This window comes from Saccopteryx bilineata, chromosome 1 (assembly GCF_036850765.1).
Source record: "Saccopteryx bilineata isolate mSacBil1 chromosome 1, mSacBil1_pri_phased_curated, whole genome shotgun sequence".
Classification (NCBI taxonomy): Eukaryota; Metazoa; Chordata; class Mammalia; order Chiroptera; family Emballonuridae; genus Saccopteryx; species Saccopteryx bilineata.
The window spans coordinates 347,288,808-347,305,507 of NC_089490.1; the positions used below are offsets into that span (position 1 = coordinate 347,288,808).

The window sequence follows — 16,700 nt, forward strand, 5'->3', positions numbered from 1 at the left end:
CCCGACCGGGATCCACCCGGCACGCCCACCAGGGGGCGACGCTCTGCCCACCAGGGGGCAATGCTCTGCCCCTCCGGGGCGTTGCTCTGTCGCGACCAGAGCCACTCTAGCGCCTGGGGCAGAGGCCAAGGAGCCATCCCCAGCGCCCGGGCCATCCTTGCTCCAATGGAGCCTTGGCTGCAGGAGGGGAAGAGAGAGACAGAGAGAAAGGAGAGGGGGAGGGGTGGAGAAGCAGATGGGTGCTTCCCCTGTGTGCCCTGGCCGGGAATCAAACCCGGGACCCCTTGCACGCCAGGCCGACGCTCGCTCTACCACTGAGCCAACAGGCCAGGGCCCCTTTTCACTTTTTAATGGTCCATTTTGATGAACAAAATTTCTTGCTTTTAATGTAAGTCAATTTACTCATTTTTTATGGTTATAGGGATTTTTGCATCCATTTAAGAAATTGTCTACCTTAAGATCATGAAGCCCTAGCTGGGTGGCTCAGTAGATAGAGCGCGCACGCACACACACAAACATCCCGACACACTGTTGTTGCAGGTTCAATCTGGTCAGGGCACATGGAGAAGCAACCAAACTAGTTGATGCTTCTCTTTCTCACCCACACCTCAACCCCCTCTCTCAAATCAATGGAAAAAATAAAATTAAAAAAAAAGATCATTGAAGATATTCTTGTATGTTATCTTATAGAAGTTTGGTTATTTTAACATTTACATTTAGATCTACAGCCCATTTTTTATTTTTTGGGTTTGTTTTTTTTTTTTTGGCAGAGACAGAGAGAGTCAGAGAGAGGAACAGATAGGGACAGACAGGCAGGAAGGGAGAGAGATGAGAAACATCATCAATACTTAGTTGCAGTTCCTTAGTTGTTCATTGATTGATTTCTCATATGTGCCTTGACTGGGGGGCTACAGTAGACCGAGTAACCCCTTGCTCGAGCCAGTGACCTTGGGTCCAAGCTGGTGAGCCTTGCTCAAACCAGATGAGCCCGCGCTCAAGCTGGCGACCTCGGGGTCTCGAACCTGGGTCCTCCGCATCCCAGATAGACGCTCTATCCACTGTGCCACCGCCTGGTCAGGTTCTACAGCCCATTTTTAAGTGCTTTTTGTGTATCGTGTGAAATAGGAGTCAAGAGCCATCTTTTTCCCACATGATCACCGGTCCAGCTGACCCAGCACCACTGCAGTGTCACCTTTATCACGTGTCCATAGACATGTGGGTTCATTCCTGTACATTTTATTCTGTTCTTTTGGGCTATTTGTCTATCCTTGAGCTAAAATCACACTGTCCTAATTATTGAAGATATATAAATCTTGATATTTGGTAGAAATTTTTTTTTTAAGTAAAAGGGGGAAAACTCCATGTCTGTTTACATGTCTTAAGTCATCCCTCTCCAACAGAGTTGTTCTGGCAGAACACCTGGAATGGTTCTTACATCACTGCTCTCTAGTCATCTGAGAGAGCGGGACGCAGTATGCAGAAGCGGGGGGAGGGCTGAGAGTCCTTTCACAAGGCCAGCAATAATGATGACGGGCCTGATTTCACAAGGGTGTTCCGAGAACTAAAGAAAACACTGTATATAAAGTGGTTAATACAATCTGTGGCCTACAATTAACCACTCAATAAACAATAACTTTTAATACGATTTTCATTTTTTATTCTCATATCTAGTACAGGGCCTGGAAGAGAAAACGTGCAGTGAATCACTGTTTTAGAATTTTAGAACAGGATAACATTTAAAGATGATTTTGTCCTAGTTCTTATTTTCACAGGGGAAGAATATAAAGCTCAGAGAGATTAAATGAGTCCTTTAGAGTCACACAGCCACACAGGACAGATCCTAGGAACCAAAACCAGACCTCCTGACCCTCCATGCAGGGATTTTTCCACTGCAGCCTCTGCATTTCTAAACAGGGTTTTTGTTTGTTTTTTTAAATTTTTTAAAATTTGATTTTTTGAGAGAGGAGAGAGAGAGAGGGAGACAGAGAGAGAGAAAAAGGGAGGAGAAGTGGAAAGCATCAACTCATGGTAGTTGCTTCCTGTATGTGCCTTGACCAGGCAAGCCCACGGCTTTGAACTGGTGACCTCAGCATTCCAGGTCAGTGTTTTATCCACTGTACCACCACAGGCCAGGCAGCCCCTGCATTTCTAAAGTTCTTAACAGTGATGTCAAGCCCAGGGTCCTAGAGTTTGCGATGAGTGAGACACCACCCTTTAGAGACCAACCACCAAGGAGCAGGAGCTTGGCTCTCTCTTCTTCAGGGCCTAACACCCATAGCCAAATGCAGCAATCTAGACATTTCATCAGGACAGTCAACACTGCAGTCAGATCTGTGAAGAATGCTAATGTCAGAATGCAATGGGGAGCAGCTGAAATTTTCCAGCAGAGAGGGGAGGAACTTCTTTGAAGCCTTTTCTTAACCAGGGAAAATGCCAGGGTTTTTCAAAGGTGTTATTTTAGGGGAACAAAAAAAGAAAGCTGATTCCAGTATTCCTGTTGGCATCTCACTTGCTTTTCCGTGTTGGCCTAGATATGCTTGGAGCAGTTGACACCATCAGGTGCCCATTGTGATATTATATTTCAGTTTTGAGCCAGGGCACAGAATGACCAGCAAGAGTTTGACAGCACAGAATATCAGCCACTAGTTCCTATACTTTTATCTGCACAATATTTCTCGCATCTTTCTCTTATTTTCTATTATAACTGAGTTCAGGCCTTCATGACTGCCATGGAGAGTTATTAAAGGTATCTGTGCAAGGGGTATATACGACTAGAGCTGTGTTTGGGGGAGGCCACTCTGACTGCACATGAAAGAAAGCCAGGCAGGGAAAGAAAAGAAAGGGAGAAAGGTGGCAGGAAAGGTGTACTACTGTCCACCATCAAACTTTGGCACTCCTGTGAATGACCTGGATTCACTGTGGGGTGGCCCTGGGTAGCCATTCTTAATCCCCGTAGGACTGCACTATCATCTCTAAAATGGACCATAAAAATAAATTACTAAACCATTTTTGTAAAGAAATGTCCACATTATTACCTTGTTTTACAGACAGAAAACTGAGGACCTCTGAAGGCACGCTGCTTGCCCAAGGTGATTGGGGAACTTTGCAAGGAAAGAGCAGATAGAGGAGTCGTTGGAATAAAAGGCTGCCACAGCTGGAAGAGATCTTAGCGATATCAGTTTCTTCTTCTTTCCCTCCCTAATTTTATACAGGGGGAAATTAAGGCCCAGAAAGGGAGAATGGCCTGTTTAAGGTTACAACAGTAAGGAAATGGCCAAAAAAATTTTATAATAATAACCACTTTATGTCTAGCAGCCCAAGCTTCTGCAAATAGTATCACTACAGGTGACTTTCTCCAAGGTGAGAAAGTTTGAAAGGAAGTATATCACTGTATTCCTCAAATGAACAGGCTGATAGGCTTAAAGTATATTCAGCTTCCAGAAATTCTGGCGATGGAAATGTGAAAATTTATACTTGGGGTCTTGAATGATTTGATGATGCTACTCTGAATAGTCCATAATGAACTGTAAGGTGCATAGGAATTAAGTGATTATGTTTCTTTTTTTTTTTTTTTTTTTTTTTTTTGTATTTTTCCGAAGCTGGAAACGGGGAGAGACAGTCAGACAGATTCCCGCATGCGCCCGACCGGGATCCACCTGGCACGCCCACCAGGGGCAACGCTCTGCCCACCAGGGGGCGATGCTCTGCCCCTCCGGGGCGTCGCTCTGCCGTGACCAGAGCACTCCAGCGCCTGGGGCAGAGGCCAAGGAGCCATCCCCAGCGCCTGGGCCATCTTTGCTCCAATGGAGCCTTGGCTACGGGAGGGGAAGAGAGAGACAGCGAGGAAGGAGGGGGTGGGGGTGGAGAAGCAAATGGGCACTTCTCCTATGTGCCCTGGCCGGGAATCGAACCCGGGTCCCCCGCACGCCAGGCCGATGCTCTACCGCTGAGCCAACCGGCCAGGGTTCTATGTTTCTAACTTAGTGTGGCACGCCAAGAGAAACACACCAGACAGAAGACCTGCCCCTGCCTGGGCAGCACAGGCAAAGCCTGGTGCTGCATAAAGAGCATTAAACTGGATGAAAGCCAAAGAAAATATGGACTCAAATCCTGTCTGCTCAGTCACTACCTGACATTGAGTATCTTCTCTGGGTGTCAGTTTGTTCATCTTTAACACCTAAGGTTTTTTTTGTTTTTTTTTTAAATTTTTTTTAAATTTTATTTATTCATTTTAGAGAGGAGAGAGAGAGGGAGAGACAGACAGAGACAGGGGGGAGGAGCTGGAAGCATCAACTCCCATATGTGCCTTGACCAGGCAAGCCCAGGGTTTCGAACCGGCGACCTCAGCATTTCCAGGTCGACGCTTTATCCACCGCGCCACCACAGGTCAGGCAACACCTAAGGTTCTTGAAAAGCTCAAAATAGTAAATTTATACGAAATGGAAATAGAATGTGGACACGATGGCTGAAGAAAGCAGCCATCTCAGATACGACATAGAAGCAGTAGGGTAAGTGTGGCAAAACCAAAAGCTGGAATATCTATACTTTTAGGTGAGAGAAAAATAAGCTTCTCTCTTATTTAAGCCCCTGGATTATAAGTGGATCTCTCTATTATGGCAGCCAAACTACTATCTCAATTCATATAAAAAGGTACCATGTCTCATTCATTTCTTTATTCCTAGAGCCCAGCAATAGTAAATGTTGAATTGAACTGAAACTAATTCTGGTATTGTTATTTACCAGTCACATGCCCATAGAGAAATCATTTATGCTCCTTGGTCAGTTTACTTATCCACCCTGTCTTCCTTACAGATGGTTGGTAAATCAAAAGTCATGGTTTTCAAATTTGTTGGTTGCAAAGATTTAAAAAAAATTGTTTTTCTTTATGAAACAACATGAAATAGTCATCAACATACTTACAACAAATAGAACAAGAACAATTTTACTCCAGAAGATGGAGCTATATACTTAACTGGGCAGTGGCACAGTGAATAGAGTGTCGGCTGGGGATGATAAGGACCCAAGTTCAAAACCCCGAAATCGCTAGCTTGAGTGTGGTCTCATTGGGCTTGAGCGTGGGCTCACAAGCTTGAGCACAAAGTCACTGGCTTGAGCGTGGGATCATAGACATGACCCCATGGTTGCTGGCTTGAGCCCAAGGGTCGCTGACATAAAAGCCCAAGGTCGCTGGGTTGAGGAAGGGGTCACTGGCTTGCCTGGAGACCACTGTCAAGGCACATATGAGAAAGCAATCAATGAACAACTAAGGTGTCGCAACAAAGAATTGATGCTTCTCATCTCTCTCCCTTCCTGTCTGTTCCTCTCTCTCTTTAAAAATAAAATAAAATATGGCTATATTGTATAAATGGAGTTCTCTGCATCTCAAAAAATATGAAAACATATTTTAGTTTTTCTGTTAATATTATTTTTATCAAGTAAAATTGATGGGAGAAAAACTTGAAACTTTGTTCTATCCATTAACAATGTCTCTCTAAAATGTAGACGACTGCATTAAAAAACTTGAAGGGTTCAGCTGTAGGATCACTGCTGTTCCAAGGGCATATGGTGTGAAGAGCACTGAGATAATGGATGTAAAAGAACTGTGAAAATGGAAAGGTATCATTACTATTATTTTTTGTTTCATTTCTTTTTTTTTTTTTTTCTGAAGCTGGAAACGGGGAGAGACAGTCAGACAGACTCCCGCATGCGCCCGACCGGGATCCACCCGGCACGCCCACCAGGGGGCGATGCTCTGCCCCTCCCGGGCATCGCTCTGCTGCGACCAGAGCCACTCTAGCGCCTGGGGCAGAGGCCAAGGAGCCATCCTCAGTGCCCAGGCCATCTTTGCTCCAATGGAGCCTTGGCTGCGGGAGGGGAAGAGAGAGACAGAGAGGAAGGAGAGGGGTAGGGGTGGAGAAGCAGATGGGCGCTTCTCCTATGTGCCCTGGTCGGGAATCGAACCTGGGTCCCCCGCACGCCAGGCCGATGCTCTACCACTGAGCCAACCAGCCAGGGCCTTGTTTCATTTCTTTTTAATTTTAATGAGCGGAGGGGAGGCAGAGACAGACTCTCACATTCACCCTGACTGGCATCCACCCACTAGGCGGCGATGCTCCATCCATCTGGGGCTGGAGCCATTTTTTAGCGCCTGAGGTGGAGGCCATGGAGCCATCCTCAGCACCTGGGGCCAACTCACTCTAATCAAGCCATGGCTGCAGGAGGGGAGGAGAAGAGAGAGAGAGAGAGAGAGAGAGAGAGAGAGAGAGAGAGAGAGAAAGAGAGAGAGAGAGAGAAAGAGAGAGAAAAAAGCAAGAAGGGGAGGGATGGAGAAGCAGATGGGTGCTTCACCTGTATGCTCTGACTGGGAATCAAACCTGGGACAACCACACACCAGGCTGATGCTCTACCACTGAGCCAACTGGCCAGGGCCAGGATCATTACTATTATCACACCAAATATGCATCCCAGTACAACTCTGGCATTGTTCGTCACTTAGCAGAACAAGCAAGGTAGAATGAGATACCAGTGGGCTGAAGACAAGGGTGCTCTAATGGCACAGGCCAAGAGTCAGGTCTTCATAGGAGTCACTCTCTGTTCTTGGGAAAAGCTCTGGGAACCTCATGATTCTTTACAGCCCCAGTGTTTCCAGCTATTCCAAGCAACTGGATACTCCTGAAGGAGTGTCTATTCACTTTACATACTCAGTGTAAGAATATAGGTAGGTGGCATTTTATAAATGTTTGTTGAGCTGAACTCCATAACACCGTTACTGACTCTTTCAGGAAAAATTGCTTCTTTATCTTTGTTCTCTTGATATTTAGTTCATTCCCCTAGTAAAGCACTTACAAGGTATATTTAGTTATATACTTTTGAGCACTATCTTTCCTAGCTCACTGTACACTTTTCTGTAGAAAGACTGTGTTCCGTTCACCTGGGAACCATCTGTGTTCAGCACAGTAGCAGGTGCTCAACAGTAGTTTTTCTTTTCAATAAATTATAAGAGGTATACTTGAGAAAAAACATGAATGCTAGTTTAAAACAACTTTTCCTAAGCCAGTCCTATAATCTATGTCTGGTCCTATAGTCACTGGACTGGAAAAATCAATCTTTCTGTTCCCAGGAAGCTAAGACTATCACCAAAGTGATTCTGACCTGCTGATTTTTCCAGGAATGATGCCACAGTCTCTTCAGAGAGCTAATCTAAGGGTGCTACAACAAAACAAGTAAGTGTCAGAAATGGCAGATATCCTCTCCATGTCAACCGTAAAACAGCATTAAGTTTCCAAGAGAAATGGCATCTTGAGTCCTAGGGGTCATGCTATAAAAAAGAAGTAAATTAACTATGTTACAAAAGATACACCTCCTCTCTTGCTCCAGGGCCTAGGAGATAGAATATATAGCAACTACAAATTGACAGCAACTTATGTTGCCTCTTTTTCATCTTCCCACATCTTCCTCTTGGCAATTCTCTGATTCTTGGGCTGCTATTACCCCAAGATTGAAGGCAGGACAACAGATGAGGGCAAGTACGTAAATAGTCTTGGGAAAAGTGACCCAGCACTATACAAATATGAAGGACTATATTACTTTTATTTCTGTCAAATAAAAATCACCCCAAATACTCTGAAGCCTTAAACAATTTTTTTATTTGTTGGTTTCAGTGAGAGAGGGAAGGAAAGAGAGAGTAGGAGAGAAAGAGACAGGAACATCAATCTGTTCCTATATGTGCCCTGACTGGGGATTGAATTGGCAACCTCTGAGCTTCCAGATGAAGCTATAACCAACCAAGCTATCCAGCCAAGGCTACTCTGAAGCCTTTTAAATTCAACAGAATAATGCAAGGCCTTTGAAAGAATGAGATCTACACATTGAGACACAGTACTAGGTCTGGAGGTATGCTCCAAAATGTGATCCCTCACTGCCACGAGTCAAACTGAGACTTACAGATGAGAGAACAAAGAAAGGTATCAACCCACAAAGGAGCAGGAGCATATGCAAAGGCACCGAGGCATGAGACAGCACGAGGATATGAGAAGTGCCTGAGCACAGGGTACAAAAAGAGAAATCACTGAGAAGGAGGTTTTGTTCATTCTATGAGAGACCTGGAATCCCATTGTTTGCTGTCATCCCCAATGGTGCCACCCAAGAGGAAGCTTTGCTTTCATCTCCCCTATCACTCACTCCTCGGAGAAGCAACAAGGACAAGGGTACAGGAGGGAGGGATGAGAACCAACCAGGCCATTCAAGAAAGAAAGAGGTAAAACCAAGAAAGGCTGATGAGGTTGGTGTGCCTTCCCCTTCCCAAGGTTCAGAAGTCTTAAGACTGTGTGTGAGACCTATGAAAAGAGGAGTGAAGAGATTATACAAGCAGAAATGGGACAAGGGATGGGCACTTTGTGCATGAGAATTAACTCTCACCTCAGGGATGCAGGGCTCAAAAGCGTAGAAGGTCCAGCCTGAGACCCAGACAGGAAAAAATGGGCATCTGGCTACTTACTGTTTTTTCCAGGTTCTAGGCTTAAGGAGAGAAAGGGGGTCACAAGATGCCTTCTAGCTTTTCCAGCCCAGTTCCCCAGGAGGGTAAAGTAGACAGGAACTTGGGACAGAACCTCTGCAAGCTGGTTCATTGTGTTGTCCCACCCAGAAGTGAGGAGCCTGCAGCAGCTTCCACCACTATACAGCACTCCTGTGCTAGCCACCCCAGACAATGAATGACATCAGAGAAAAGCCCATACCACAAACAGAGGGAGCAATACTCCCTTCAAGCAACCAAGGTCATGTGGACCCAGCTGTTTGCAGATAGTGGTTTGTGTTTGCCAGCTCTGATTTATAAAACCTCAGAGCAGCTTCGCTAACCACAGTTCAGTTCAGCAATCAATATTTACTGTCCTCTATTGGACACCAGGCCCTGTGCTGGACAATGAGGATCTAGCAAAAAATGAGATGTGGCCTCTACCCTTAGAGAGCTCACCATCTAGAAGGGGAGATGGTCATTAAAACAGATGGTTAAAGAGCAGCAGGCCTTAGGACGGAGGAAGCACAGGAACTCTGGACGCTCATCGTAGGACAAGTAACCCAGTGCAGGGAACCAAGGAAGTTTCTCAGAAAAAAACATCTATTTTTTCCATCCTTACCCTGCTTCTCACTGAGATTTAAAGGTTGAGGATGTATTAACCAAGTGAAAAGGGGAGAAGGTCTTCTAAGCAGAGAGAACAGCATGTGAGACACCTTGAAACAGTATGGTAATTTGGATGAAAAGCAAGAGGCCCAATGCAGTTAAAGCGTGGTATCCATGAGATGGGGAAGGGGCTAGAGAGAAAGATGGGGACGCATGGCATAAACTTCCTTCTATATCAAGCTAAGGAGTGTGTCGGAGCACGGCATGTGCACAAAATTCTCTTAGGATGGAGGGTCTCGAAACATTAAAAAAACAAACAAACAAATACACTCCAACAAAACCAATTTCATTTCCACTCATTTATGTGGAACTTTTAGAAGAGGGATGTCCTAAAATAAAACAACCCAAACAACTACTCTAAGGTGTCACACTCAGAAAGGGTGTAAATCACTTGTCTGAATTTTAATGGAGCTTTATAGCTTCCTTTTAGCACCTGTCACTTTCTGCTTGGGAGCATAAGAGTGTCTTATCTCTAACGGTTTACCAGCTCCCTCTGAGCATGAACCAGGTATTGTACATTCATCCTATAAAGTTTTATTGCAACCCAGTCTTTTATTTAAGAGACTTAAAAAAAATTTTTTTAAGACTTTATTTACTTATTCATTTTAGAGAGGAGGGAGGAAGAGAGGGAGGGAGGGAGGCAGAAAGAGAGAGAGAGAGAGAGAGAAAAGAAAGAGAGAGAAAGAAGGGAGGAGCAGGAAGCATCAACTCCCTCCCATATGTGCCTTAACTAGGCAAGCCCAGGGTTTTGAACCAGCAACCTCAGGGTTGTATGTCGATGCTTTATCCACTGTGCCACCACAGGTCAGGCTGCAACCCAGTCTTTTTTTTTTTTTTTTTTTACAGGAACAGAGAGAGAGTCAGAGAGAGGGATAGATAGGAACAGACAGGAACAAAGAGAGATGAGAAGCATCAATCAACAGTTTTTCATTGCAACACCTTAGTTGTTCATTGATTGCTTTCTCATATGTGCCTTGACCGTGGGCCTTCAGCAGATCGAGTAACCCCTTACTCAAGCCAGCGACCTTGGGTCCAAGCTGGTGAACTTTTTTTTTTTTTTCCTATTTCTGAAGCTGGAAACAGGGAGAGACAGTCAAACAGACTCCCGCATGCGCCCGACTGGGATCCACCTGGCATGCCCACCATGGGGCGACACTCTGCCCACCAGGGGGCGATGCTCTGCCCATCCTGGGCGTCGCCATGTTGCGACCAGAGCCACTCTAGCGCCTGGGGCAGAGGCCAAGGAGCCATCCCCAGCGCCCGGGCCATCTTTGCTCCAATGGAGCCTTGGCTGCAGGAGGGGAAGAGAGAGACAGAGAGGAAGGCGCGGCGGAGGGGTGGAGAAGCAAATGGGCGCTTCTCCTGTGTGCCCTGGCCGGGAATCGAACCCGGGTCCTCCACACGCTAGGCCGACGCTCTACCGCTGAGCCAACCGGCCAGGGCTGGTGAACTTTTTGATCAAGCCAGATGAGCCCGTGCTCAAGCTGGTGACCTCGGGGTCTCGAACCTGGGTCCTCCACATCCCAGTCCGACGCTCTATCCACTGTGCCACTGCCTGGTCAGGCCACAACCCAGTCTTAATAGGCAAGTTCACCCCCAACGGTGCCTAGCACATAGTAGATATTCAATTAATATTTCATAGCATCATGTAGTTTCATATCAAAGCCAAAGGACTATGAGCCAGAGTTTCTCAACCTTTTTGAAAAACCTGAAAAAAGCTATGGACTCTCTTCTCAGAAAAATTCACATAAAGAAAATATTTTACATAAAATTTCAGGGCCCACCATGCCCAGAAGAGTTAGGTTAACTTATCCAAAGTTACAAAGCTAGTAAGTTGTAGCACCAAGTGCAGAACCCAAGTTTCCTGATTCCCAATTTTGTACTCTTTCTACTGCAAACAAACTATTTTAGTTGGGCTGTTTCTTCTGGGAGGCTGCCTAACCCAGGCTTCAGACATAGCAATATTCCTCTAGTGAAATGCTTTGATATAAGGATGATGCTCAGGAGAGCATGGCAAGGGTAGTGGCTTCTGAGGCCCAAGAACAGAGATACTGAGCTACTGCCAAGGAGAGAGAGGCAATGGGAGGTGGGCATGGTTACATGGAGCATTAAAATAAGCCCAAGAGACCCAGGTTCGATTCCCGGCCAGGGCACACAGGAGAAGCGCCCATTTGCTTCTCCACCCCTCCGCCGCGCTTTCCTCTCTGTCTCTCTCTTCCCCTCCCGCAGCCAAGGCTCCATTGGAGCAAAGATGGCCCGGGCGCTGGGGATGGCTCTGTGGCCTCTGCCCCAGGCGCTAGAGTGGCTCTGGTCGCAACATGGCGACGCCCAGGATGGGCAGAGCATCGCCCCCTGGTGGGCAGAGCGTCGCCCCTGGTGGGCGTGCCAGGTGGATCCCGGTCGGGCGCATGCGGGAGTCTGTCTGACTGTCTCTCCCCGTTTCCAGCTTCAGAAAAATGGAAAAAAAAAAAAAAAATTAAAAAAAAAAAAAAAAAATAAGCCCAAGAACCCAAAGCAATGTTGAAGACTCCACAAGTAGAACAGCAAAATCTTCTTGCCCTGGCCAGATAGCTCGTTGAAGCTATAGTTGGTTGAAGCGTCGTCCCAAAGTGCAGAGATTGCTAGTTCAATTCCTGGTCAGGGCACATACCAGAACAGATCAATGTTCCCGTTTCTCTCCCTCTCTCTCTCTCTCTCTCTCTCTCTCACTCACTAAAATCAACTTAAAAAAATGCCTACACTCTTTTAAAAAAACTTCTTAACTGTACTGTTTACAAGAAGTAATAGAATCATGACTCAAAGCCAGAGCTTCTGACTTTGAGGCCAGTGTTGTATTCTCCCCACCAACGCCCTGGCCAGTTGGCTCAGCGGTAGAGCGTCGGCCTAGCGTGCGGAGGACCCGGGTTCGATTCCCGGCCAGGGCACATAGGAGAAGCGCCCATTTGCTTTTCCACCCCTCTGCCGCGCCTTCCTCTCTGTCTCTCTCTTCCCCTCCCACAGCCAAGGCTCCATTGGAGCAAAGATGGCCCGGGCGCTGGGGATGGCTCTGTGGCCTCTGCCCCAGGCGCTAGAGTGGCTCTGGTCGCAACAAGGCAACGCCCAGGAGGGTCGCAACATGGCGACGCCCAAGATGGGCAGAGCATCGCCCCCTGGTGGGCAGAGCGTCGCCCCCTGGTGGGCGTGCCGGGTGGATCCCGGTCGGGCGCATGTGGGAGTCTGTCTGACTGTCTCTCCCTGTTTCCAGCTTCAGAAAAATGCAAAAAAAAAAAAAAAAAAAAAGAAAATCCTCTGCACATGCACAGAAATATAACTACCCAGAAGCAATTCTGCAGCTGCAGCCAAGAAATAGGCTAAATATAATGTTTAGAATTAACTCACAATTATCTGTGATAATGCATTGAAGGAACACATACATATTTTTTTCTCCTTTGTATTTTTCTGAAGTTGGAAACGGGGAGGCAGTCAGACAGACTCCCGCATGTGCCCGACCGGGATCCACCCAGCATGCCCACCAAGGGGCGATGCTCTGCCCATCTGGGGCGTTGCTCTGTTACATCCAGAGCCATTTTAGCGCCTGAAGCAGAAGCCATAGAGCCATCCTCAGTGCCTGGGCCAACTTTGCTCCAATGGAGCCTTGGCTGCAGGAGGGGAAGAGAGAGACAGAGAGGAAGAAGAGGGGGAGGGGCAGAGAAGCAGATGGGCGCTCCTCCTGTGTGCCCTGGCCAGGAATCGAACCCAGGACTCCTGCAAGCCAGGCCGATGCTCTACCACTGAGCCAACCGGCCAGGGCCTATATTTTAAATCTTCAAATAGTATAAAACTCAGCTAGTTGGCTGAAAATCTCAGTCCATCTCTACTGGCCACCATTCACTCAGCTAAACTGAATGTATCATTTCCATTGTGAGGTCCATATTGAATTAAGTACTAGGAAGATTTTTTTTTTAAGTATCACAAATAATAGAATGAAATCATTTGCTTTTCACAGTGATAATCTGGCTTGGAGACAAGATTGGGAACTGGCAGAAACATCTCCACTCTGGATAAAATCCAAACTAAGTAGCTGGAGAGGATTGAGGAATGACTCTCTACTCTTCCTAGCTCCGATAATAGCCAACCCATGCAAATCTACCTTTGAGTGTTTACAAAAGCTGCACAATCTCTTTTCTAAAGAACCCTTGCTCCCTTTACCTCTTCCATTTTAATTAGGTGCTTGTATCTTCCAATGCCATGCGTGGGCTTTGTCTTGTAGTGCCGACTAGTACTTAGCAGAATGCCACCTAAAAGAAAGAAAATAAGACAAACTTGTTTCAAAGCACCTCCAGGGACAGATCACATGTGAGGAGACAAATACTCCATTGCAAGATTGGGGCTGTTTGGAGATACTGGGCCTTGTTTTGGTTTAAAGAACCAGAGCGGAGGCCTGACCTGTGGTGGCGCAGTGGATAAAGCGTCGACCTGGAAATGCTGAGGTCGCCGGTTCGAAACCCTGGGCTTGCCTGGTCAAGGCACATATGGGAGTTGATGCTTCCAGCTCCTCCCCTTTCTCTCTGTCTGTCTCTCTCTCCTCTCTAAAAATGAATAAATAAAATAAAAATAAATTTAAAAAAAAAAAGAAATGCTGTAAAGAAACTTAAAAAAAAAGAACCAGAGCTGGGTTTTTGTTTGTTTTTTTTTATCCTGGGCTGACTCTCAGTTTAACCATCTCTCTCCTTTTGGCCCTTGGACTATATCCAACCTCCATTACAGAAATTCTCTTCTGCTAGAGCCACTAGTTGTATAGGGACAAAATATATTTTCACAAGGTTCTCATTTTCTCTTGTCCCTCAACAGGAAAGAATTATTTTGAAGTTTTCTACTGCAGATCGTATACAGAAAGTGAAGGTGGCAAATATAGCCAGGTAAGAGGACAATCATAGATTTCTACAAAGTTTTAAAAACTATCTAATTTTATTTATCTGTGCTGATATGGAACAATCTCTAACATACATTGTTAAGTAACTAACAATGAAAACAAAAGCCTAAGCTACAGACAGTGTGTGTGTATACTGAGTATAAAACAGGACCTCCACATACGTCTTCATCATGTTAGCCCAGAGATGTGCCATCCACAGCCCCCTTCAAGGAAGGACTTGCTGATCTAACAAGTCTCCTTTAATCCTCATTATTTTTAGCTTTATTCATTTATTTTATTTTAGTGAGAGAAAGGGAGACAGACAGGAAGAAAGAGAGATGAGAAGCATCAACTTGTAGTTGCGTCACTTTAGTTGTTCATTGATTGCTTTATCATACATGCCTTGATTCGGGGGCTCCAGCCGAGCCAGTGACCCCTTGCTCAAGCCAGCAACCTTGGGCTTCAAGCCATTGGCCTTGGGGCTCGAGCCAGAGACCATGGGATCCTGTCTATGATCCCACGCTCAAGCCAGCGACCTCGTGTTCAAGCTTGTGAGCCCACACTCAAGCCAGATGAGCCCGCACTCAAGCCAGCAACCTCGGGATTTAGAACCTGGGTCCTCTGTGTCCCAGTTCTACACTCTATGCACTGCGCCACCACTAGTCAGGCTATCATAATTTACAAATAAAGAAACTACAGCTCAAAAAATTACAGTGAATTAGTCAAAATAATCTAGCAAATAAAAGACAGAACCACAATCTAAACCCAGGTCTATCTGACTGGACAGCTTATGCTCAGGCGTTTTATATATCTAAATTTCTGGAATATAAAATCTAGCTAGATTAGATTCATTGGCTCTAATCTCAGTCTCTTATCTCTACCCTTTCACTGGAAGCAGCCCTATACAGCTCTGCTGTCTGTCTTGTCTCTCTTGCTCACTGTCCTCGCTGGAGAAGTACTAGTCCTAGAACTGCTCACTTTTCTTCCAGCTCCTGTGGCCCTGCCATCATCTTCCCAGCGTCATCACTCTGTGGGGGGCTAAACACAACATGATGTCAAGTGTAATGACATCTAGAGGAATGCTTCTTAAACTTCTCTTTTTAAAAATGGGTTCCCAAGCAAATCTGCTCTGTGCCAGGCCAATTAAAAATCAGCTTCAGGGACAAGCCAGTATCTACAATCAAACTATTTTGTCCAGACAACCCTGGGATATTCATTAGTCCACATTTACTATTACATACCAAGTTCATAGACACTGGGACAAAGATGACTAAAATATGGTACTTTTCCCAGAGACACTCTGTGTGTACTGGGCAAGGATGATGGGAAAGCAGGTAATTATCTTAAGGTGCACAGAATAGTTTGAGGGATATGAGAGCAAGGTAGTGAGTGCCTAGAGGAAGAAACAACTAACTCTGCCTTGGGGGTGTGAGTGGGGAAGGGTGCAGGGGAATAGGATCAGAAGAGGTAAAGGCTGTATTCCTGAAAGAGGAGGAAGAATTTACCATGCAAGAAAGAAAGGTTCCCAAAGAGCACTGACATAACTGAGGTGTGTCCTTGGTCACTGTCCCAATTCTGTCTTGCTGAATCTAAGACCTTTGACCCTTTGAGCCTTTTGGTGCCAACTCTGTGACTTGAAACCCTACCCAAGGAGATGATATCCAAATCCTCTTGATGGATACACAATGAACCTCAGACCAGAGCCTTGCAAATTAATCTTATCCTACAAGATTTATCATGACCTCAAAATAAGACCTTGAAAAAGCACTGAACTCTTCAAAGCATGTTCACTTGCCTGACCTGTGGTGGCACAGTGGGTAAAAGTATCGACCTGGAACGCTGAGGTCGCCAGTTTGAAACCTCGGGCTTGCCTGGTCAAGGCACATATGGGAGTTGATGTTTTCTGCTCCTCCCCTTTCTCTCTCTCTCTCTCTCTCTTCTCTTTAAAAAATGAATAAATAAAATCTAAAAAAAAAAAAAAAAGCATGTTCACTCACTTAATACTTATTACCTATTTCCTATCACGGTAGCCAGTGACAATTATATCCTCACAGTCACATGAATTGGCACACACTAGAGCTGTGCAGTGTATGACCAACCTAATATCTATGGCAGGACTATTGGTACCACGCAATGCCCTAAGAGCTGGGGCTGTAACAATGGACAAGGGCAAAGTTCCTGCAATAAAGAACCTATGATCTAGTGAGGAAACAGTAATACCAATGCAGGGTGATAAGGGCTATACATGGGTGGGGCACTGATGACAAACTTGAGGTATTGGGAAAAGACTCTTAGAGCAGGTGGCTTTAAGTAAAACCTGAAAGATGACTAAGAGTGAGGAAAGAACATGGTATGGGGAGAGAAAGAGACAGAGAAAATTTTAAGGCAGAACATGAGGAGCAGGGTAGCAAGAGATGAGTTTCCAGAAACAGGCAAAGCTTAGGAAGGGCTTCATTATCAAATCCTTACGATGTGCCAAGCACTGTGCTAAGAGCTGGGGATATGTAAGTAGACAAGGCGAACTTGTCTACTCTGCTTATGGAGTTAAGCATCTACTGGGAGGAAGGCATCATTAACAGAATAGTCACAAAATAAATATAAAATTATAAGTTGAGATAAATATTTACTAAA

The 16,700-nt window shown here is 45.6% G+C and overlaps 1 protein-coding gene across 2 annotated transcripts in view; it reads right to left on the minus strand.

The window, feature by feature from the left end:
- MRPL48 (mitochondrial ribosomal protein L48) overlaps nucleotides 1-16,700 on the minus strand; it is an 82,637-nt gene that overhangs the window by 28,206 nt on the left and 37,731 nt on the right. For both annotated transcript variants that reach the window (XM_066250198.1, XM_066250205.1), the window contains exon 4: nucleotides 13,367-13,455. In XM_066250198.1, the coding sequence (XP_066106295.1) occupies nucleotides 13,367-13,455 (89 nt within the window). The remainder of the gene's footprint in view (nucleotides 1-13,366; nucleotides 13,456-16,700) is intronic.